Source organism: Spermophilus citellus, assembly GCF_964194105.1.
Source record: "Spermophilus citellus genome assembly, chromosome: 5".
In the NCBI taxonomy this organism is placed as follows: domain Eukaryota; kingdom Metazoa; phylum Chordata; class Mammalia; order Rodentia; family Sciuridae; genus Spermophilus; species Spermophilus citellus.
This window is the reverse complement of record NC_138186.1, coordinates 119,424,859-119,443,634: the sequence shown is the minus strand read 5'-3', so window position 1 is coordinate 119,443,634 and position 18,776 is coordinate 119,424,859. Positions and strand designations below refer to the sequence as shown.

The window sequence follows — 18,776 nt, the reverse complement described above, 5'->3', positions numbered from 1 at the left end:
TTAAATATCAAGGATTTGTTTATTTCTGAATTTTAATTTTTAAAATTAGTATAAATAGAAGTTGAAATGTTTTCTTCCTAAACCCCAATGGATTGTTTTCCACACTATCAGGAATACTCAAACTCCACTCAGGAGATCACTTTCCATAGAATGGCAATTTACCACAATACTTTACTTTCAAATTCACTGAATTCTTTTATGTATAAACTATTCTCTGAAACAAACAAACATGACCACTAAATTACTTGAGTGTTACAGAATTAATTTGGTTCTTCAACATCATGTGGTCCAGGTGTATAATAATTCCATATTTATTTACATAAATCCAGTGAGTCAAAATAATACAGAAATAGCCTTATTTGCCTTTTATCATTATTAATTGATATTTGGCAAGGAGGATTCTTTTCAACATAACTTGAAATTATTTTTCAGTATTACAAATTTTCATCTTAAAATGAATGCAGCTGCATCTTTTAACCTGTTACAGCTTTCAAAAGACAAGGCAGTTGAATAATCATAGTATATTTATATTCTACTATTTGGAAATTTTTTAAAGATCAATGATATAGACTTAAAGCTTCATTCATTAATTTTTAAAGTAGAATAAAAAATGAAAGAAGATTGTTATTTTAAATTGTGTGTAAATACTAACACTTTGTATATTAGCATGAGAAATAAATATCTAATGGGGAAGTAGGTATTATTTTTATTTCATAATAAGAATTTTATGAGACCCTTCAAATTCAATAATGTCAATACTAAAAAATTTAATGTTACATCTCAAACTCAGCTAAATCTGACTGCACTTTGATGATAACAGATGATCCCATCTTACAACTTTTTTCTCTCTACAGAGCATGTTTTTCAGCTTGGAAATGCGCAATGGTTACCTACATGTGTTCTATGACTTTGGATTCAGCACTGGTCCTGTGCATCTTGAAGACACATTGAAGAAAGCCCAAATTAATGATGCAAAATACCATGAGGTACTGTAGTTGTAGTTTGGGTGGCTTTAGTTTGGGTCTGGGTTTTTGTATCTAGAGCTATTGATCTAATCAAATGGTCAAATGAGACAGGTAAGACAGTAATTAAAGTGAAACTTCACATCTAAAGAGTGACTGAAGAGCCCTCATCTACTCAAACCTGGGGAAATATTTGCTTTTAAATGACTGGCTGTTCTTGTCATATCAATATTTCTAATAAAAGAGTCACCAAAATATTCCTTTTGATTATTTCACTGACCAAAAGACTCCTGGTTAATCTTAAATAACTTAATTACAATAGAGCACCTATAGAGTTCTATCCATTTGTTGAACATGCTAGAATATAGATACAAAGCCATTTTTTTACTTAAACTTTGAGCCCCACTAAATGTAAAAAGTAGTTAAATAAACATAGAATTTCATTTTTTAGCCAATTATCTAGATTTTAGAAAATACTAGTTTTCCTTAACTGAGAACCTAAAAATAATGTTCTTGGGTCTTGAACCACAATTACAGTTTACTAAAAATGTACTTCATCTATTTTTGTTAACAAGAACTTTAAATATACAATTTAATGATGCAGATATAAAACATAATATATCTTTTAATTTGAACCAAAATTGAGGGGAGGACAAGAAGTTATATTTCCTTTTTTAGTTCAAAGTCCATAGTCTTCATAAGGATGGATCCCAATAAAAGAAGATTTTAACTATTTCTCTGACTAGGATTTTTGCCTATTCATTAGAATAGCTCAATGTGTCCCAAAAAAATGACACCTGTCAAAGTGCAGTCTCAAATCTAGAACACACTCACTTGAGAATGCAAATAGTCACTAGAGACTGGACAGTAGGGAAAATGAGGAACTGTTCAATAGGTACAAAGTTTTAGTTGTGTTAGATGACTAAGTTCTAGAAATCTGCTAACATAGGACCTATAGTTAACAATAACTCAAAATTTGTTGTTGGGGGTATAGCTCAGTGGTAGAGCCCTTGCCTACCATGCATGAAACCCTGTACCAGTACCTCAAAAAAAATTAAGAAGGTAGACCTCATGTTAAGTGTGCTTCATACACACACACATATACACACAGAAAAATAAAATTGGGGGGAGCACAACTTTGGGAAGTGTTGGCTATGCTTATGACCTTGCTTATGATAATACTCTGATGGGTGTTCACTTATGTGCAAAATTCACTGAATTAATTATGTGTGGTTCTTTGTTTATCAATTATACCTCAATAAAGCTGTTTTTGTTTTGTTTTGTTTTGTTTTGTTTTGTTTTTTAAGAAGAAGAAGGCACCTGCTATAGTCCTTTCCCAAATCCCTTCAGAAGGGACAGGAGAAAATAAGTCTCATGGCAAAATTTTGCTTAGGTCCAATCCCTCTTCACATAGGCATCCTTCCAAAGGAAATGTGAACTGCTGATTATAAAAGTGTTTTTGTATCTGAGTAAGAAAGGAAAACCTATTACCTATTGTGTAAACAAACAAGCATAAGGACAAGGAAGACCAGCTGTTACAGCCAGCATAATTATAATATACAGAAGTCTTCAAAATGCTGCTAATTAATTGATCAAGACTTCCTGTATTGTTTCTCCCAGATCTCAATCATTTACCATAATGACAAGAAAATGATTTTGGTAGTTGACAGACGACATGTCAAGAGCATGGACAATGAAAAGATGAAAATACCCTTTACAGATATATTCATTGGAGGGGCTCCCCCAGAAATATTACAATCCAGGTAATTTTTTCTTTAGTTAAATAGTTGTTTGTTTCTAATGATATACTGGTGTGTATTCAATATCCAGAAGAGGTTCAGTAACAGGTGTAAGCATCCCTACCTGCTACCTTTACATGCATTACTAGGTGCAGGCACACATTCATATACCTGCAGGTCCTCTGCAGCCCATTCTTATAACCTCCCTAAGTTAGCATCTCATAGATGTAACTTATAGGTTATTTAAATTATTGCATTGCTCTTAGAATATAATATAATGGAATATTTCTTTTGACAAGAGCAAAACATGTATATTGTGTAAAGATGAAAAAGCATTGTGTTCAATTATTTTTGGTTTAAACTTAATTGATTTTGAATGCTCTAATAGTATCTGCAATACTTATCTTCAGGTTATCCAAGGGGTTGTGAGTTATGTATACTGAAATATTATTCTAGTGTATTCAAAAATTCAACCTTACTATAGTCAATTAATAGAATCAGAGACTATAAAACTGAGAGGGCACTATGTGTGTGTGTGTGTGTGTGTGTGTGTATTACATAATCTGTATGTGATAATGTAAACTAATGGATTTTGAAAACTATAAAGGTGTAAACAAGTTGTCTTGAGTCAAAATAAAACTCCTCAATAGGCAAAGATTAGACATTGCTGTGTTCTTGTCAAAGAAAGCTTGAGAACATGAATGATTATAAAGCCATTACAAATAACTATAAATAAACTCAAATTGCATAGCCTATGTGTGCAGGGTAATGTAACTATTATCACCATATCAGTGAAGATTCCTTTTCTTTTCCAGGACCCTAAGGGCACACCTTCCCTTAGATATCAATTTCAGGGGATGTATGAAGGGTTTCCAGTTCCAAAAGAAAGATTTCAATTTACTAGAGCAGACTGAAACCCTAGGAGTTGGTTATGGATGCCCAGAAGACTCTCTTGTAAGTACCATTTGGTCAAAAGCTTTGAAATAAATAGACACAGAATCTCAGAAGCTGTAAAAGCCCTTTTAGCTTTTCTGAGATCCTAGGTACATCTTGAGTTTCTTTCTGCCACCAGCAGAAAGAAGAACCATTAAGCTAGAAAGGCTGTGAAGCTCCTCTGTGACTTGTGCAGTTGCTTTAGGTTTTTGTGGGTGGGGCATCTGAAGCCCAGACAGTCTGCTTGAGCATCACTAATCGCTCAGGGTGAAGGAAAGTGAAGAAATTTCTAACAGAAACCACATCCCTTAAAAGAATACAGAGGGAACACTGGCATGCCTGAATGCCACCACAAACCATAAGTTAAACCCTGAACTACTATATAGAAACTAGTGAGTAAGGCCCTTTCTATATGAGAAATTGACATAATAAGCATTTACAATTATAAATTATTATATTCACTTTTGTTGGCACACAGATATCTCGTAGAGCATATTTCAATGGACAGAGTTTCATTGCTTCAGTTCAGAAAATATCTTTCTTTGATGGCTTTGAAGGAGGTTTTAATTTCCGAACATTACAACCAAATGGATTACTGTTCTATTATACTTCGGGGGTAAGTATTTGTTGTTCCCTTAGGAAACTTCTTTGTGCTTAAGTGTTTTAACTATGAATGAATTTTTATTAAAAGTGAGTTTCTATTCATATTTTGATTTACACATGCAGAATGTCACATTTCAGACACTGTAAAATATTATGTGTTTTGTACATCAGGAGTTCTTAACCTGAGACTCACAGACCCATTGCTTAGAAGAGAATTTAAGGAGTCTGTGAACATGGATATGGATGGTAAAAAATATATCTTTATTTTCTGTAGCTAAAATTTATCATTCTTCAAATATAAACATGGCAACAAGCCACAATAGTGTTAGCAGTACCTGTGATTTTGTCATTAAAAGAAATCACAAATAATTTTATTTCACATTACAATTGTGATAGATATTTGCAAATATAATTTTTGTTCATGGCTACTTCCAATTTTAGAAGTAATTAGGTCTTCTACTAGATCCTATTATTTAATGCCTTAATCAAGGAGTGTGTACATATATATGTTACCATACAGATCTATTGCTTTAAATTTTTGAATACTATTTAAATATAGTTGATTTCCTTTCTTCCTGAATAGTCTGTCTTTAAAACATTATTTTATGAAGAACTCCATATGTATAACCAAATTCCCAAAAGCATTCATGGCTCAAAAAGGAAATGGTAAGAACCTCTCTATATTATGAAGAAACATATCTGTGATTTAATCTGTAAATAGAAAAGAACATATAGACTTCGTTGTTCTTGAATTTTTCTTAATATGCTTGAGCTTAGCTTATAAAGATGTTATTTCAAGAATAAAACTAAAATATGTATAGGTTTGGTGACCCTAAGATCCTACTGATGTATCTCAAAGAGCTGTCACACTAGTATATATACTAATGCTCCCCATCAGAATTTTTGAAAGCAACTTTATATCCATCACATTCACATTCAATTTAATTTAAGTAGGTAGCATCTGTGAGAATTTTTCCAAAGTATTTTGGACTTCTGTGCCCAAAGCTGCCTCAGATTACCCTGATTAGTTAAAAAGCAGGGTTTTTTAATTCACAAAAAGTAGTTTGTTTTGAATAGAACTCAAGGAAACTGTGCACTGAGGGTTGACAGAAGTTGGTGCCCATATAAGGAAAGACAAGCAGGATTATTATCTGCCAATATTTTAAGACAAGCAATAAGCAAATTCAGAAAAAGAAGTAACTTCTGCTTTTTGAAATTTCTCTTCTGCCTCTATAAGTTAAAAAAAAAAGTGAAACATTTAAAAAGCCAAACTAGTAACTTAAATCTTACCTAGTCTTCTAGCTACATCCTCAAGGAGATTCAAATATTGCCTTTTTGAAAGAAATTAAATGAGACTGATGATAGAGTAGAAATGCCTGGGATAGGAAGATGACTAGGACAACTCTCAGAATAACAAAATCACCAACATTTTCAGCTCAAAATGTAGAAGTATCTTTTTTCCATTGAGACATGTCTAATTTTGTAAGCAACACCAATACAAGCAAAAGTGGGGTTTTTGTTGTTATTCATTGAAATTGCTGGGCAAGAAATTGCCTATACACTGTTTATTCCTTTAAGCAGTACTCTTAAATAAATGTTTAAACTGTGCCCATTTTTTAGGTCCCTGCACTCCCTACTTAAAACCTGTGCTTGCATTTCAGTCAGATGTGTTTTCCATTTCGCTGGATAATGGTACTGTCACCATGAATGTCAAGGGCATCAAGGTTCAGTCGGCAAATAAGCAGTACAATGATGGGCTGTCCCACTTCATCATAACCTCTGTCTCACCCGGAAGGTATAGCTCCTCACCTACTGTTCTTCCCACCATGTGTCTTTATTTGTAAGACATGATTCTGTCAAATGCCACTGTGAATAATAGATTATTCTATTGCTTTTCTACTGTTTAAAAAAATGTGAAAGGAACAGATTTGTGTTATTTTTCTTTTTTAAAAAAATGCTAATACTTTTTAAGACATGCCAAATAAATCATCATCAAGTTACTTAAAGGATTTTTCCCAATAAAATGAACGGTTACAATCTTCTTGAGGGCAGTGCCTACCCACACTATGTACTGAATGGATTGTAATGTGTTGTTGCACATAGAAGGAACTCAGCAAATACTGGTCTGGTTTAATAAGGATGGTGGAATGTGATAGACATCATTATCCAAAGTACATGTATGAATTGGATGTCAACATACTTTATATACAAACAGAGTTATGAAAAATTGTGGTATATGTGTGTAATAAGAATTATAATGCATTTCCACTGTCATTTTTTTAAAATCAATTAAAAAAACAAGAGAAAAAAATGAATTTTAAACTGACCAATTAAGGATGCTACATTTGTGGCCACATTTTAAAAGTTCTGGCTTTGCATTAAATTGCATGATCCTGTATTTTCTTTTTCATAATAAGAAAATAGGAAATAAACCTCTGTTGTAGTTTGATGCTCATCTATGTCCACTTCTGGTTTTTGATGTCCACCCATCAAAGCAAATATTAGTAGGCATTTTCTAGACTCCATTTCCAATAAAGACAAAACCACCCAATGTACTTTGCAATCAAAATGATCTCCCACAACTGTGATTAAGTGATCACCGTGAGGCATGTGTTTTTTGTTTTTTTCTCCACCCAAGAAATAATACAAATGATTAGTTGTTTGACCTTCTTGCTCTAGGAGTTTAAATTCCAATGGTTTTGGGGGCAGGGGTTGCATATAGAACTATTCAACTATTTTATCCTGGGCCTCTTGAAGAACCTGGAAACTCTTTGTTTTTTCATTAATCAGATGTTACATTTCAGTTCCATAAGAAAACCTGCTTATTTAACTAGAGAGAAACTCAAGGTAAAATGGTAACTGCTCAGTATGTAAAAAAGCTTTTTATTTTGCAGATACGAACTCATAGTAGATAAAAACAGAATTGTAAATAATAATTCTTCCAATGGGAAAGCAGAACAAATTCAAGCAGGTGAAAAGAAGTTTTACTTCGGTGGCTCACCCATCAGTCCCCAGTATGCTAACTTCACTGGCTGTATAAGTAATGCCTACTTTACCAGGTATAATATTTTTATTACCTAGTTTTATTCAAGCCAAAGAGAATGAGTTTCTTTTATGGTTAACAAGGAACTTAATAAAAATAGGAGCAGCTCAGAGGGCTTAGATACTATATCTTTTGCTATGATATAGGATTGGTTTATATGGCATGAACTATTTCATGGACTCCAAAAACAGCACACTCTGTGTAGCTTTCCAACAAACCAGCTCTAAAATAAAGCAAGCCTTGAGAAACTAAAAAAAAATTATTACCAATAAATCTATACAGTTGATTTTAAAAGATCAAGATAGTAGTGAAAATATTTACATAATTAAAGTTGAGAAGTGTGAAATTGATCAGAGGCACTAGATGGCTGTAATTAAAAGCTCATATGTTTTTGAACAAATGACATACTTGGATTCGTGTGTAGGGTTTTTTCCCCCTATTATATTTGTATTACTGTGGCTAAGTAAACCTTCATTTCTGTACCTACAAGATGCAGATAGTAATAGTACTTATTTGGTAGACTTGTTCTACAGAATAAATGAAATAATACACATAAAGCACCATGCACAGCACCTATTACACAACAGCCTATAAATATTAGATGTAATTATTTTGCACTTATTATTGATGGTGTACTATAGACTAATATGCCAAAATCCTTGTTCAAAGTTTAATAAAGTCTTGATTTAATGCATGACTTTTTAAAAAGCCATTAATCTTAACAAAGACAATAAAAGTTCCTCAAGTGCAAAAACAAGCAAGGGAGACTTTAGTGCAGACAAAGAAACACAGAAGTAGACCCAGTTGTCCAGAGTGTGATGAGGGAAATAACGTTCATTTGTCAGAAAGTGTGGTGCCAGGTACATGGTTGATAATTAATTGCTCAAATGATAATTTCAAGGATTCTTGTTAAGATAGTGACAGGTAAGGACCCATCCCACATGCAAAAAAAAAAAAAAACTTTTTGAATTGTCAGAGTTCTTTGACTGTCATAGCTTTCATCATATAATTCTGAACAATGTTTTTAAAGTTATTTTTTCCTCCCTTACAAATACAGGTTGGACAGAGATGTGGAGGTTGAAGATTTCCAGCGGTATTCTGAAAAGGTTCACACTTCTCTTTATGAGTGTCCCATTGAGTCTTCACCATTGTTTCTACTTCACAAAAAAGGAAAAAATTCCTCAAAGCCTAAAACAAGCCAGAATAAGAAGGTAAAAGATACTGCTGTGCAGATTTTCCACCTGCCCTCATATTCCATGCATGCAACTCTAGACATGATTGCTTTATAGAATTTACTCTAATTTGCAACTATGTACATATGAAAGATAGAATTCTTGCAGTATCAGATATTCCAGTTTACTAGCTTTGTCGCCTCCATTCTTGTTCTCAAAGAAACATGTCCAATCACCTGTTTACTCTTACCTCCAACTACTTTTCAATGCAATGGTTAAAATTGTTCTGTTATTAATTTGCGTAAATCATATTTATTGTTTAGTACTACTATTCTCTAGTATCATTTGCTTTCATATAATTATCTCAAACTTTGTCACAATCATGGAAATTATTAAAGTCTGTGATTTTTACCCTGTTTCCCCTCCCTCTTGACATTTACTTCAACCATTTATGTGCAAGTGATCTATGACATCATCCAGACCTGTTCCCTCATCAAAATCTTAAGTTTTAAAATTCTATTCTCTGATTACTATTCTTTCTCATTCGTTTAGTGTGTGTGTTATTTACCTTCATTACAAATGAAATCCTAATCCCTTCTCATTCTTCCAGTAATGGTCTAATTTTAACATTGCACTCAGGTGTCAAGGCTCCCATTCTGGCCCAAGCCATTATCATCTCTCATCTGAATTACTGTCATAGTCTCGGAATAGATTCCCTCACTTCTGCATTGTTTCCTGAGGGTCTACTCTCAACATGACACCCAAACCCTTATAACTATAAACCATATCATGTCACTCCTCCGAATTCAGAGTAAAAGCCCAAGTCCCTGCAATTCATAAGAGGCCCAGTGTGATCCATACCCCTTTCCCTCTCTGAGTCCCTCTCTTCCCACTTGCCCACCTCATTCGCTCTTCTGCCCACACCAGCATTTTTACTATTACTAAAGTAGGCCACCTGCACTTCCACCTTAGGATCTTTATTCAAGGTTTCTTTCTACCTAGACCATTCTTCCTCCAACTTCTTGGATCACTTAACTCTTGACCACCTATTTGTTACCACAGCAGGCCTCCTGCCTCCTACCAGCACTACTAATATCCTTTGCCCTTTTCTATTTGTTCTTTTCTCCTTAGTGAAGAATATAGCTACCACACTTAATGTAGCTACGTGAAGCTTGCTAGATGTAGTTTTAATAGCTACTAAGAAAAACGTGTGGCCTCTGGTTTAATTTTTTTCCAAGGATTAAAGGATTGGTATTATAATAATTTATTTTTGCAATCATTATCTAATATTCCATTTTATGCATTGTTATAATTCATTTAACCACTAATAGGCTTTCAGCTGTTATCAGTTCCCTACTTTTATAAGTGAACATTCTTAGACATAAATCCTTGAGTATACTGCTGAATAAGTATTTAGGATAGATTCCAGGAGGTAGAATTACTAGATCTAGCAAATTACTTTCCAAAAAGCTAACACCGATTTGTTATTCCCCATGGATACTTGAGAATATATGTCTTACCAACTATGTTCTAGACTTACATTTTTTCATAGTTTGTATATTTCAAATTTAATTGGGGAAACAATTTCTCATTTAGTTTGTAATGTAATAATGAGTATTTTATGTAGTGCAATGGACATCCTTAAGGAGTATCTAGCCAGCTAGTGTCTTCTCCAAGAACTGATTCTTTACCCACAGGGTAAGTCCTATCACCTCCCTGGATTTAGATGATTGAACCAGTGGAGATCATGTGAACTAAGCTGGACTTGAGATTCTGTTCCTTGGAATCTTAGAACCTAGAGAGCCTAGCTTGAGCTGGTGATTGAATAGAAAGCCCTGAGAACTGTATGTTAATCATGCACAGATAAAGCAAGCTGCTTTCTAGAAAGAATGAGAAGTTGTCCTGCTGAGAAAGAATAATGAAAGCAGACACCCTGAGAGACAAAGCTGATATAACAGAAACCTCCAAAAAAGGAATGCTCTGGTGCTTTTTAGCTTTCCAATTCCTGCTTCTGGCACCCGGTGGGATCCTGCTATGTCTTATCTTGGTTTATATAAGATAGCACCATATCCCTCTTTTTCTTCAATAGCTCAACTAGCTTAACTAGTATCTCACACACAAACCTCTCCCCCACCAAAAAAAAAAAAAAAAAAATCTTGCTAAACTGAACTTGGTACAAGTAGGATTATATCTAACAGGCCCTTGGAGAAAAAAATTATTCTGGTTAAGTAAATGTCATTGGGATTTACTAATAACCCCCACACATATAACTTTTAAATGTAATCTTTGTATTTGAAGTAATCAGTTATAACTTGTCTTTGTCTTTTTGATCTGTATTAAGAGCATGGAGGCACAAAAGTAACAAGTATCTGGTTACCATATAGCAAGACACCAGAGTTTACTCATTTTTGCTACAGACAAAAAACAGATACTACTTGGTCTATGCATTCCCACACTGAGGCAGAGTAAGGAAAGCTAGTCAGTGAAGACACTGTGGTCCACAGAACCCCACGCTTTGCTGAGCCCCTGGGATCTAATTCACTGTTGCACTCTCACCAAGGGTAAGTGAATGCACTAATTGAGAAAGCGTGAGATCTTCTCTACCAAGACAGAGAAAATAGAGAAGACTCAGAGTTGGGGGAAGTCCACAATCCCTACCAAACCCATACTCTTACCCCTACCCTCCAGCCCCTGTGTAAAATATGTCAACGCTGGGCCCCTCAATGAAACAAAGGTGGACATATTTCCCATTAATATATTCTACTAGTATTGGAAAACAGCATAGGGTATGGAAAAAATTTCTCAAGATATATAGAGGGGGGAAAAGTCTCCCTGTAGGCCCACTCTAGCTCATTCTGCAATTTATGGCTTGAAACTATGGCTATTCCATGTAGGTGAGGCCTGAACCAAAAACTATTGATAACTGGGTATATTTCTTCCATCCAAGAGAGAAACCTTGCTTTTGTAGCAGCGAGTCAGTTTCTGGGTTCTGATGGCTATGTTCGGAAGGGAAGAGGGGAAAGTGGGAACCAAATGGGCTTTTCTTTAGGATGTGTGAATCTATGAGGCCTATCTCCCTTTCTCCAACCTAACCACCACTGCAGAACCCAACTGGAGGAACTATTGTTCCAGGGTAAAGTCACTGGTATAGCTATCTGCCCTTTAACTAACCTGCCACCATACCAAAATTTTGAGAATAATTCTGGGATTTGGCTGGAGCACTGAATTTTTTTGGAGGTTTTAACTTTTTCTCATATGAGATTAGGCATTTCATTATCACTCTGTTCCAATCTGCATTACAGCTTCCAGAAATTTCACATTACTTTGTTCTGCTGGTGAAAACCCTCTGAGATTTCCAGAACAGCTGTGGATTTATTTTTATGTGAATAGTTCTTCTAACATTTCAATGGGAATTAGGGATGGGGGGATGTGCATAAAATTGTCTTTTCTCATCTAACCCTGTCTCTCCTCCTGTTTCTTGCTGTGTTCTTCAGTCCTCCCCATGACAAACATTCCCTCTCCTATCAGGCCAGCCTTTGCTGCAAGCCATCTTCCTGAGTGGGTCACATCTGGCCATTCCCTGCTTTTAAAACCTGTATGCCTCCTTATCACCTAAAAAACAAAACTCAACTCCTAGCACCTAATATCTTTATATCTGGCACCAACTTGTTTTCCAATTGCTAATTATCTATCTTTCTCCAAATTGATTTTCAGTTCTTGAAAAAACACGGATCATTTCTCACTTTTCTGTTTCCCACTGGTACCACCCATGGAAGACATGCCAAAACAATGGTTCTTTCCTCTCCACTTTAACCACTGATAATAAATGGTTGCTTGAATAAGTGAATAAATTATTAAATGATTGAGTTTATTTACATTTACTTTTATTTTGCTTCAGAAATTAAGACTAATCATTAAATATTGGCCTATAGTTTTAAAACTTTAAATTTTAACATCAAAAGTACAATTTGAAAGGCACAATATAATGTTTAGGTTGTTCTGTATTTATTCTGTCACAGATTTTGCCACATATCCTATCACCAAAACTATTCTTAGGTATTTTAAAGATGTTGCTAAGTATCTTAACTTTTTACATAGCATGTGTAAATAATAATAATGTGTGTTAAGGTGATATTGTTGCCTACATGAGGGTTTTAGTTGATTTTCTCAACGTTATTTTATTGCCACTTTTCCATTTTCACTATTACTTGGGATGTGCACTTAATTTAAATTATAGTTATCTCTATAGCTTCAATTTATCTCTGCTTTACTGTCACAAACTCATGTGGGTTCGTTAACATGGTATGTTTTTGTTGTTACTGCTGCAGCTACTGCCACCATTTACGTATGGTGTAGGGGGAGAGAAGAGAGGTGCCTTCTATTTCATGAATGAAAAATGCATAAAAAATGCCTACTTTATTATTTGATTATTGATATTAATGGTGAGGACATCACAAATTAATTTTTGCTGCTAGTGTATCACTTTTATACCTTAATTTGGTTTATTCTCTACTTTTATAGGGAGAGAAAAGTAAGGATGCACCTTCATGGGACCCTGCTGGCCTGAAGTTCATAGAGCAGAATGTTCCCAGAGACTCTCTTTGTCACCTTTCCAATCGTCCTAAAGCAATAGAGCATGCCTATCAATATGGAGGGACAGCCAACAGCCGCCAAGAGTTTGAACATTTAAAAGGAGATTTTGGTGAAAAGTAAAGTAACATTCTATGCTTCCAGAAACTTAATCTCACGCTCCATCTTTGCCACATATCAACTTTTTTCCTATGATCTTTCCTTTCTGAGCCACTTTAATCTGATTATCATCAACGGGTGTTCTAAATAGTGTAATTCATGCTTTCCAAGAAATTATGTTCTCTGTGACTATTATCCCCAAATGAAAGATACATAAACAGCATTCTCCCAGGAGTTTGCAATGTTTGATCAAAAAGAAATGACAATCAAGGACAGGAAAAGGGGGCAAGTTTCAGATGACTCATCATTTAACCTTGGTATCATCCTCACTACCCCACACAAATTGCCTTCAGATTGTAAATGGGAATGCACCTGAATTTCTAGGTTAATTGGGAAAGACACTGAAAATACAAATACATGTATATGTCCATGGCCCTCCAGCTGTCTCAAACCCATCACTTCTTCACAGCGTTCCAAAAGCCTCCAACTATTTACTATTATTGAAAAACAATTTTTATAGCTTTAGTACACAAATATTCTTATGTCATCTACTTCTATCAGTTATACCAGGGAATGCATCTAATAATAAAACTCTAAATCCTTCTAATTTGCTACTTACCTAATAGAAAGAATCAGTATTTTGTATTCTTCAGGAAGAATTTAGAGTTAATGAAACTAGAAGTTATAAATAAAGTTATAAAGTTTATTTTATTTGTAAAAGAACAACTGATAAATATATCTTATACAAACTTGGAACTAAACTTCTAGAAAATTTTCTTTATATACACATTTCTACACAATGGGTTGGCTGCTTTTAAGCATGATATACACTGATTCATTTTTACTTGGAAAATTTTCAATATGTAATTTAGATAGTACACAAATAATATTATTTCTATAAAAATTTCTACATGCATATTGATAATCACTAGTATTTTTCCACACAGATAACCTTCTTTAACATAGAATTTTTACTAAGTTGTAACCATATTGTCAGAGAAAGACACAATAAGATCCTTAACTAAGACAACATTTCCATATGTGGAAATGTATCACTACTATATAATGGAGTAGGAAGAATTTACATTTTTGAACTAGCCACACTTACCCATATTCATTAGTAAAACTAACAGCAGTAATGCTGCTTGGGCTAGATAGAATGGCTGCTTATTTATTCTTCCTTATGCTACATTACTTTTAGAAGTGAAAGATTATCCATAGTCTCATTTTACAAATGGTAAGCTTTTTCTTTTCACTTACCAGATCTCAGTTTTCCATAAGTCTGAAAACTCGTTCTTCCCATGGTATGATTTTCTATGTCTCCGATCAAGAAGAGAATGACTTCATGACTCTATTCTTGGCCCATGGTCGCTTGGTTTTCATGTTTAATGTTGGCCACAAGAAACTGAAGATTAGAAGCCAGGAGAAATACAATGATGGATTATGGCATGATGTAAGTTGAAGGCAGAGAATAGCATTAATGGCAAATATACACCACTGTCTGAAAGATTGACTCTGATACTCCACCATTGGTCTCTAGAAATAACCTTTTTAAAATTCTGCTGCTTTACACTCAGAGTTCAATTTCAAAAATGTATTAATTCCTTATAAAATTCTTAAATGTACTTTTTAAAGACAGGCAAAGGATGAGTATAATTATTTTAACCAAAGACTCAGTAGCCAATATAAATGGAAGCTTGGTTTCTAATAATTTTTTACTTGAGTTTTTCCCACTGCCTAGAGGTTTCTAATGTCAACAATTATTATTGAATGTCTTTTATAGGCTTTTATAGCTGTGGAAGATACTAAGTGAGTAAATCTGTAAGTCAAGCCACAGAGGGGGAACAAGATGCTTTATATTTAGTTACAATAGCTTTTAGAGAAGGAGAGGCCATGTGAGCTGGTTAACTGGAAAGAGCTTCACATAGATCTCTGCTAAATATAATCAATTTTGAGAAATTAAGCCTGTAGCTTTAAATCATTCTATCTAGGGCTCAGAAAATATACAGATCACTTCCTCTAACACATGAAGTGCTGAAGCCAAGGTGAGCCAGGAAAATACACCCATGTATATATAAAGCAAGGACTGGAGACAATCCCCAATAAAGACATATGATGTAAAACAAAACAGAATAAAATAAAGGATGAAGTTTCTGACATTCCAAAAACTAGATAGCCAGAAGTCTAATAAACAGAGGAAAAGATAAAACTCCTGACCTTCAGAGAAATGACCACCTTTTTATGAACTTTCTGCAGATTTCCCATGGTGTTTCAACTTCAGAGTTGGGAGCAGATATGGAACAGCCTTTTCCTCCATCTTGGGATTTACCTAAGATATGCTATTTTCTTTCTCTCTATCCAGGTGATATTTATTCGGGAAAAGAGCAGTGGTCAACTAATCATTGATGGTCTCCGAGTCCTAGAAGAAAGTCTTCCTCCTTCTGGAGCTGCCTGGAAAATCAAAGGTCCCATTTATTTGGGAGGAGTGGCTCCTGGAAGGGCTGTAAAGAACGTCCAGGTAAGCCATATGGAGCTAAGCCAAGCCATTGACCTTTAGGACTGGAAGGTCACTTCATCCTGGTCCCCATTTCACACACAAGGAAACTAGCATAGTTTTTTCCTAAAATTGTAGTTTTGCTGAAGTTGGAACTTCAAAGTGAGTATTGTCCCACAGGCAGTCTGTCCGCCTCAGGACAATACAAAGTCGGGAGTGACCTCTTGATTTTAAAATAGAGGTGAGATGAAAAGTTCCAGAGGTACAAATTATCATGAAAATCACATCTTATGAGAAATCTTATTTGTTTAGCAAGTACCTATATTTTTAATATAAAGAGATACCAAAACCAGAAAGCAAGTCATTCCATTATAGTAATATTCCATTATATTATTTTAAAAATGTTTCAGGACATTATGTAAACTATAATTATATTATAGTTTATGTAAACTATAATTTTATTTCTTAACACATTCACATATGGAATTTTTAAATGTGTAAGGAATATGGGTACCCAGAAAAGTGAGAAAATAAGCATTATTTTTATAGTTTAAAAATCAAAAATATAGCATCTCTAAAAAGTTGCTTAGCAATAAAAGGACTACATTGAAGAACTAAACTTTAGTTAACATAAATTTGTAAAATGTAAAATTTTTCATAATTCCTATAAACTGATGTTATCAAATACAAAATTCCAGTCTCGAAAAACTAGTTAAAAAGCAACTCCCCAGAAAATTATTAATTGTTCAGATAGTTAAAATAATTAAGGAATTACTTGGTTTCTCATGGGGCATCTGTGAGTGTTGAGAAAATGGATTTTAAGAAATGTCTTCTTCTTTCAGATTAACTCAGTCTACAGTTTCAGTGGCTGTCTTAGCAATCTCCAGCTCAATGGGGCCTCCATCACATCTGCTTCTCAGACATTTAGTGTGACCCCTTGTTTTGAAGGTCCAATGGAAACAGGAACTTATTTTTCAACAGAAGGAGGATATGTTGTTCTAGGTAACACGAATGCTGTGACTTGAATGTGGTTTACCTTCACTTAAACTCATGTTAATGCTTGATCTCCAATGGAACAGTGTTGAGAGATGTTGGGACCTTTAAGAGATGGTTAGGTTGTTAAGAAAGATTAATGCTTTTCAGCCAGGCACAGTGGTGCACACCTGTAATCGCAGCAGCTCAAGAGGCTGAGGCAGGAGAATGGCAAGTTCAAAGCCAGCTTCAGCAATGCTGAGGTGCTAAGCCACTCAGTGAGACCCTGTCTTTAAATAAAATACAAAATAGGGCTGAGGATAGGGCTCAGTAGCCAAGTACCCTTGAGTTTAATCCCCGGTACACACCCGCCACCAAAAAATAAAAAAAAAAGATTAATGCTTTTCTCATGGGGTGAGTTCTCACCCTTCAGGGACTGAATTGGTTATGGCTAGTGGTTTGTTAGACCGTCTAGCACCTCCCCTCCCTCACTCTCACCCTCTTGTATGCATATCCCTTCTACACAAGCATGCTTGCCCTTGCCTCTCCATTTCCACTATGTTCTGGAACCTTCCAGTCCCCAGAACTCTGAGTCAAATAAATCCCTTTTCTTTATACATCATTCCATCTTAGGTATTCTGTTATAGCAACAGAAAATTGACTTGAAAACATGAGTCATGGAATGCTTTTTCCTGGAGGTGGCTAAGAGGGAACATCAGGCTCAGAGTAAAAACTTAATGTGCCAAACTTGGGGCTGGAGATTAGACTAGACTCATTAGTAGAGCACTTGCCTAGCACCACAAGAAACAAGGTTCAATCCCTAGCACTGGCAAAAAACTTAAAAACTAAAATAAGGCAAACTCCTCCAAAAAAATAACCTCTTTTTCCAAGAACCACCATGGTTCCCTTCCACTACGCTAAATCAAATATGCAATTCCTACCTGTTGCTCTACCTTCCCCAGGTTCTTCAGTCCTGAAATCTTCTCAAAACTGGCCATCTTGACATCTTTAGAATTTCCTGTGCTGTTCCATGACCTCATCTGTATTGGCTCTTGGTTACCTTGCTCCTGAAAGTCTTCCCCTACTCCCTCTTAACATGAACCATTGTTCCCACTAAATAAAATTCCACTTTCTCCCTCTGCCCTGCAACACTAGTAGATGACACTATCCTTCAGATATCTTATTTCTGGGTTTTTATTCTCCTCAGTCATTACTCTCTTGCTTATTCATTCAACAGTTTTTATTGTGTGCCCCCTGTATGGAAGTTGCCTTGCCAGAGGATGGAATATAATTGTTTTCACAATAAATAAAATCATAAACATTCTATATAACAATCACTGAGTGTGAGGAAGATACCAGAGTAGGTGCTGGGAATGAGGATAGAAGAAGATATAAAAGCACATGTCTCCTATTTCAAGGCACTCAGGTACTCTGTACATCCCCTGAATAAAGAGTATGCAGCAAGTATGCTTTCTTAGACTACCACAATGTTCAAGAGAATAACCAGCATTTATCTTTCCTGTCCTTGTCTGGCTCCTAAGTTTTCTTTCCTTCCCTGTCCCACCTGCTTTACTCCTACTAAAGTACACATTTCTTAGCCCTTCCCTGAATTTCAGTGAGAAATCTAAAGGTGTAGACAGCTTTAAATTCATAGCAAAATGCACAATTTATGTTCTTTTCCATGAACATTAATAGCTGGAACATTATTAAAGTGATTTATAAAGAGACACATCAAGAAGACACTATTATTGACCAACTTGTTTTCATTCTGGCCATCTACTGTCAACATTGCCTTCATTAACAACGGTGTGAAAGAACATATTGTTGAGGGCAGTTTCTCTTTCAGAAATCTGCTATCTTAATTTAGAGGGACAAATGAAGTACTCATCAAGTAAAATCCCAAAGCTTTCCTTCACATTTGCATTTTTTTTCTTGTTGGATAGGAAGATAAGTAAACAGAGTCCTGGAAATCCACAGTTATTACTGCCTTCATGTGAGAAGACAATAAGATGGCAGAGTTTTTAAGTTTCATCTCATTTTGTAAGCAATAGCAATGTGGCCAGAGATCCTTCCAATTATTAGTTTTCAAGCTAAAAATCATAATGTTAGCACACAACAATCTTTATGTGGATTCTACAATTGATTTTTGCTGATTAATCAATCTCCCAT

General features: G+C 34.9%; 1 protein-coding gene and 1 long non-coding RNA gene across 4 annotated transcripts in view; one reads left to right on the top strand and one right to left on the bottom strand.

The window, feature by feature from the left end:
* Positions 1-18,776, top strand: part of LAMA4 (laminin subunit alpha 4) — a 147,788-nt gene that overhangs the window by 116,816 nt on the left and 12,196 nt on the right. For all 3 annotated transcript variants that reach the window (XM_081294261.1, XM_081294260.1, XM_081294262.1), the window contains 11 exons: positions 855-986; positions 2,583-2,725; positions 3,517-3,655; positions 4,113-4,250; positions 5,899-6,032; positions 7,132-7,296; positions 8,338-8,491; positions 12,974-13,161; positions 14,405-14,594; positions 15,504-15,659; positions 16,478-16,637. In XM_081294261.1, the coding sequence (XP_081150387.1) occupies positions 855-986; positions 2,583-2,725; positions 3,517-3,655; positions 4,113-4,250; positions 5,899-6,032; positions 7,132-7,296; positions 8,338-8,491; positions 12,974-13,161; positions 14,405-14,594; positions 15,504-15,659; positions 16,478-16,637 (1,699 nt within the window). The remainder of the gene's footprint in view (positions 1-854; positions 987-2,582; positions 2,726-3,516; positions 3,656-4,112; positions 4,251-5,898; positions 6,033-7,131; positions 7,297-8,337; positions 8,492-12,973; positions 13,162-14,404; positions 14,595-15,503; positions 15,660-16,477; positions 16,638-18,776) is intronic.
* The window catches only part of LOC308649003, a 29,888-nt gene that overhangs the window by 10,000 nt on the left and 1,112 nt on the right, over positions 1-18,776 (bottom strand). Inside the window, exon 2 of the long non-coding RNA XR_014021955.1 lies at positions 14,402-14,546. This is a non-coding gene — a long non-coding RNA (uncharacterized lncRNA). The remainder of the gene's footprint in view (positions 1-14,401; positions 14,547-18,776) is intronic.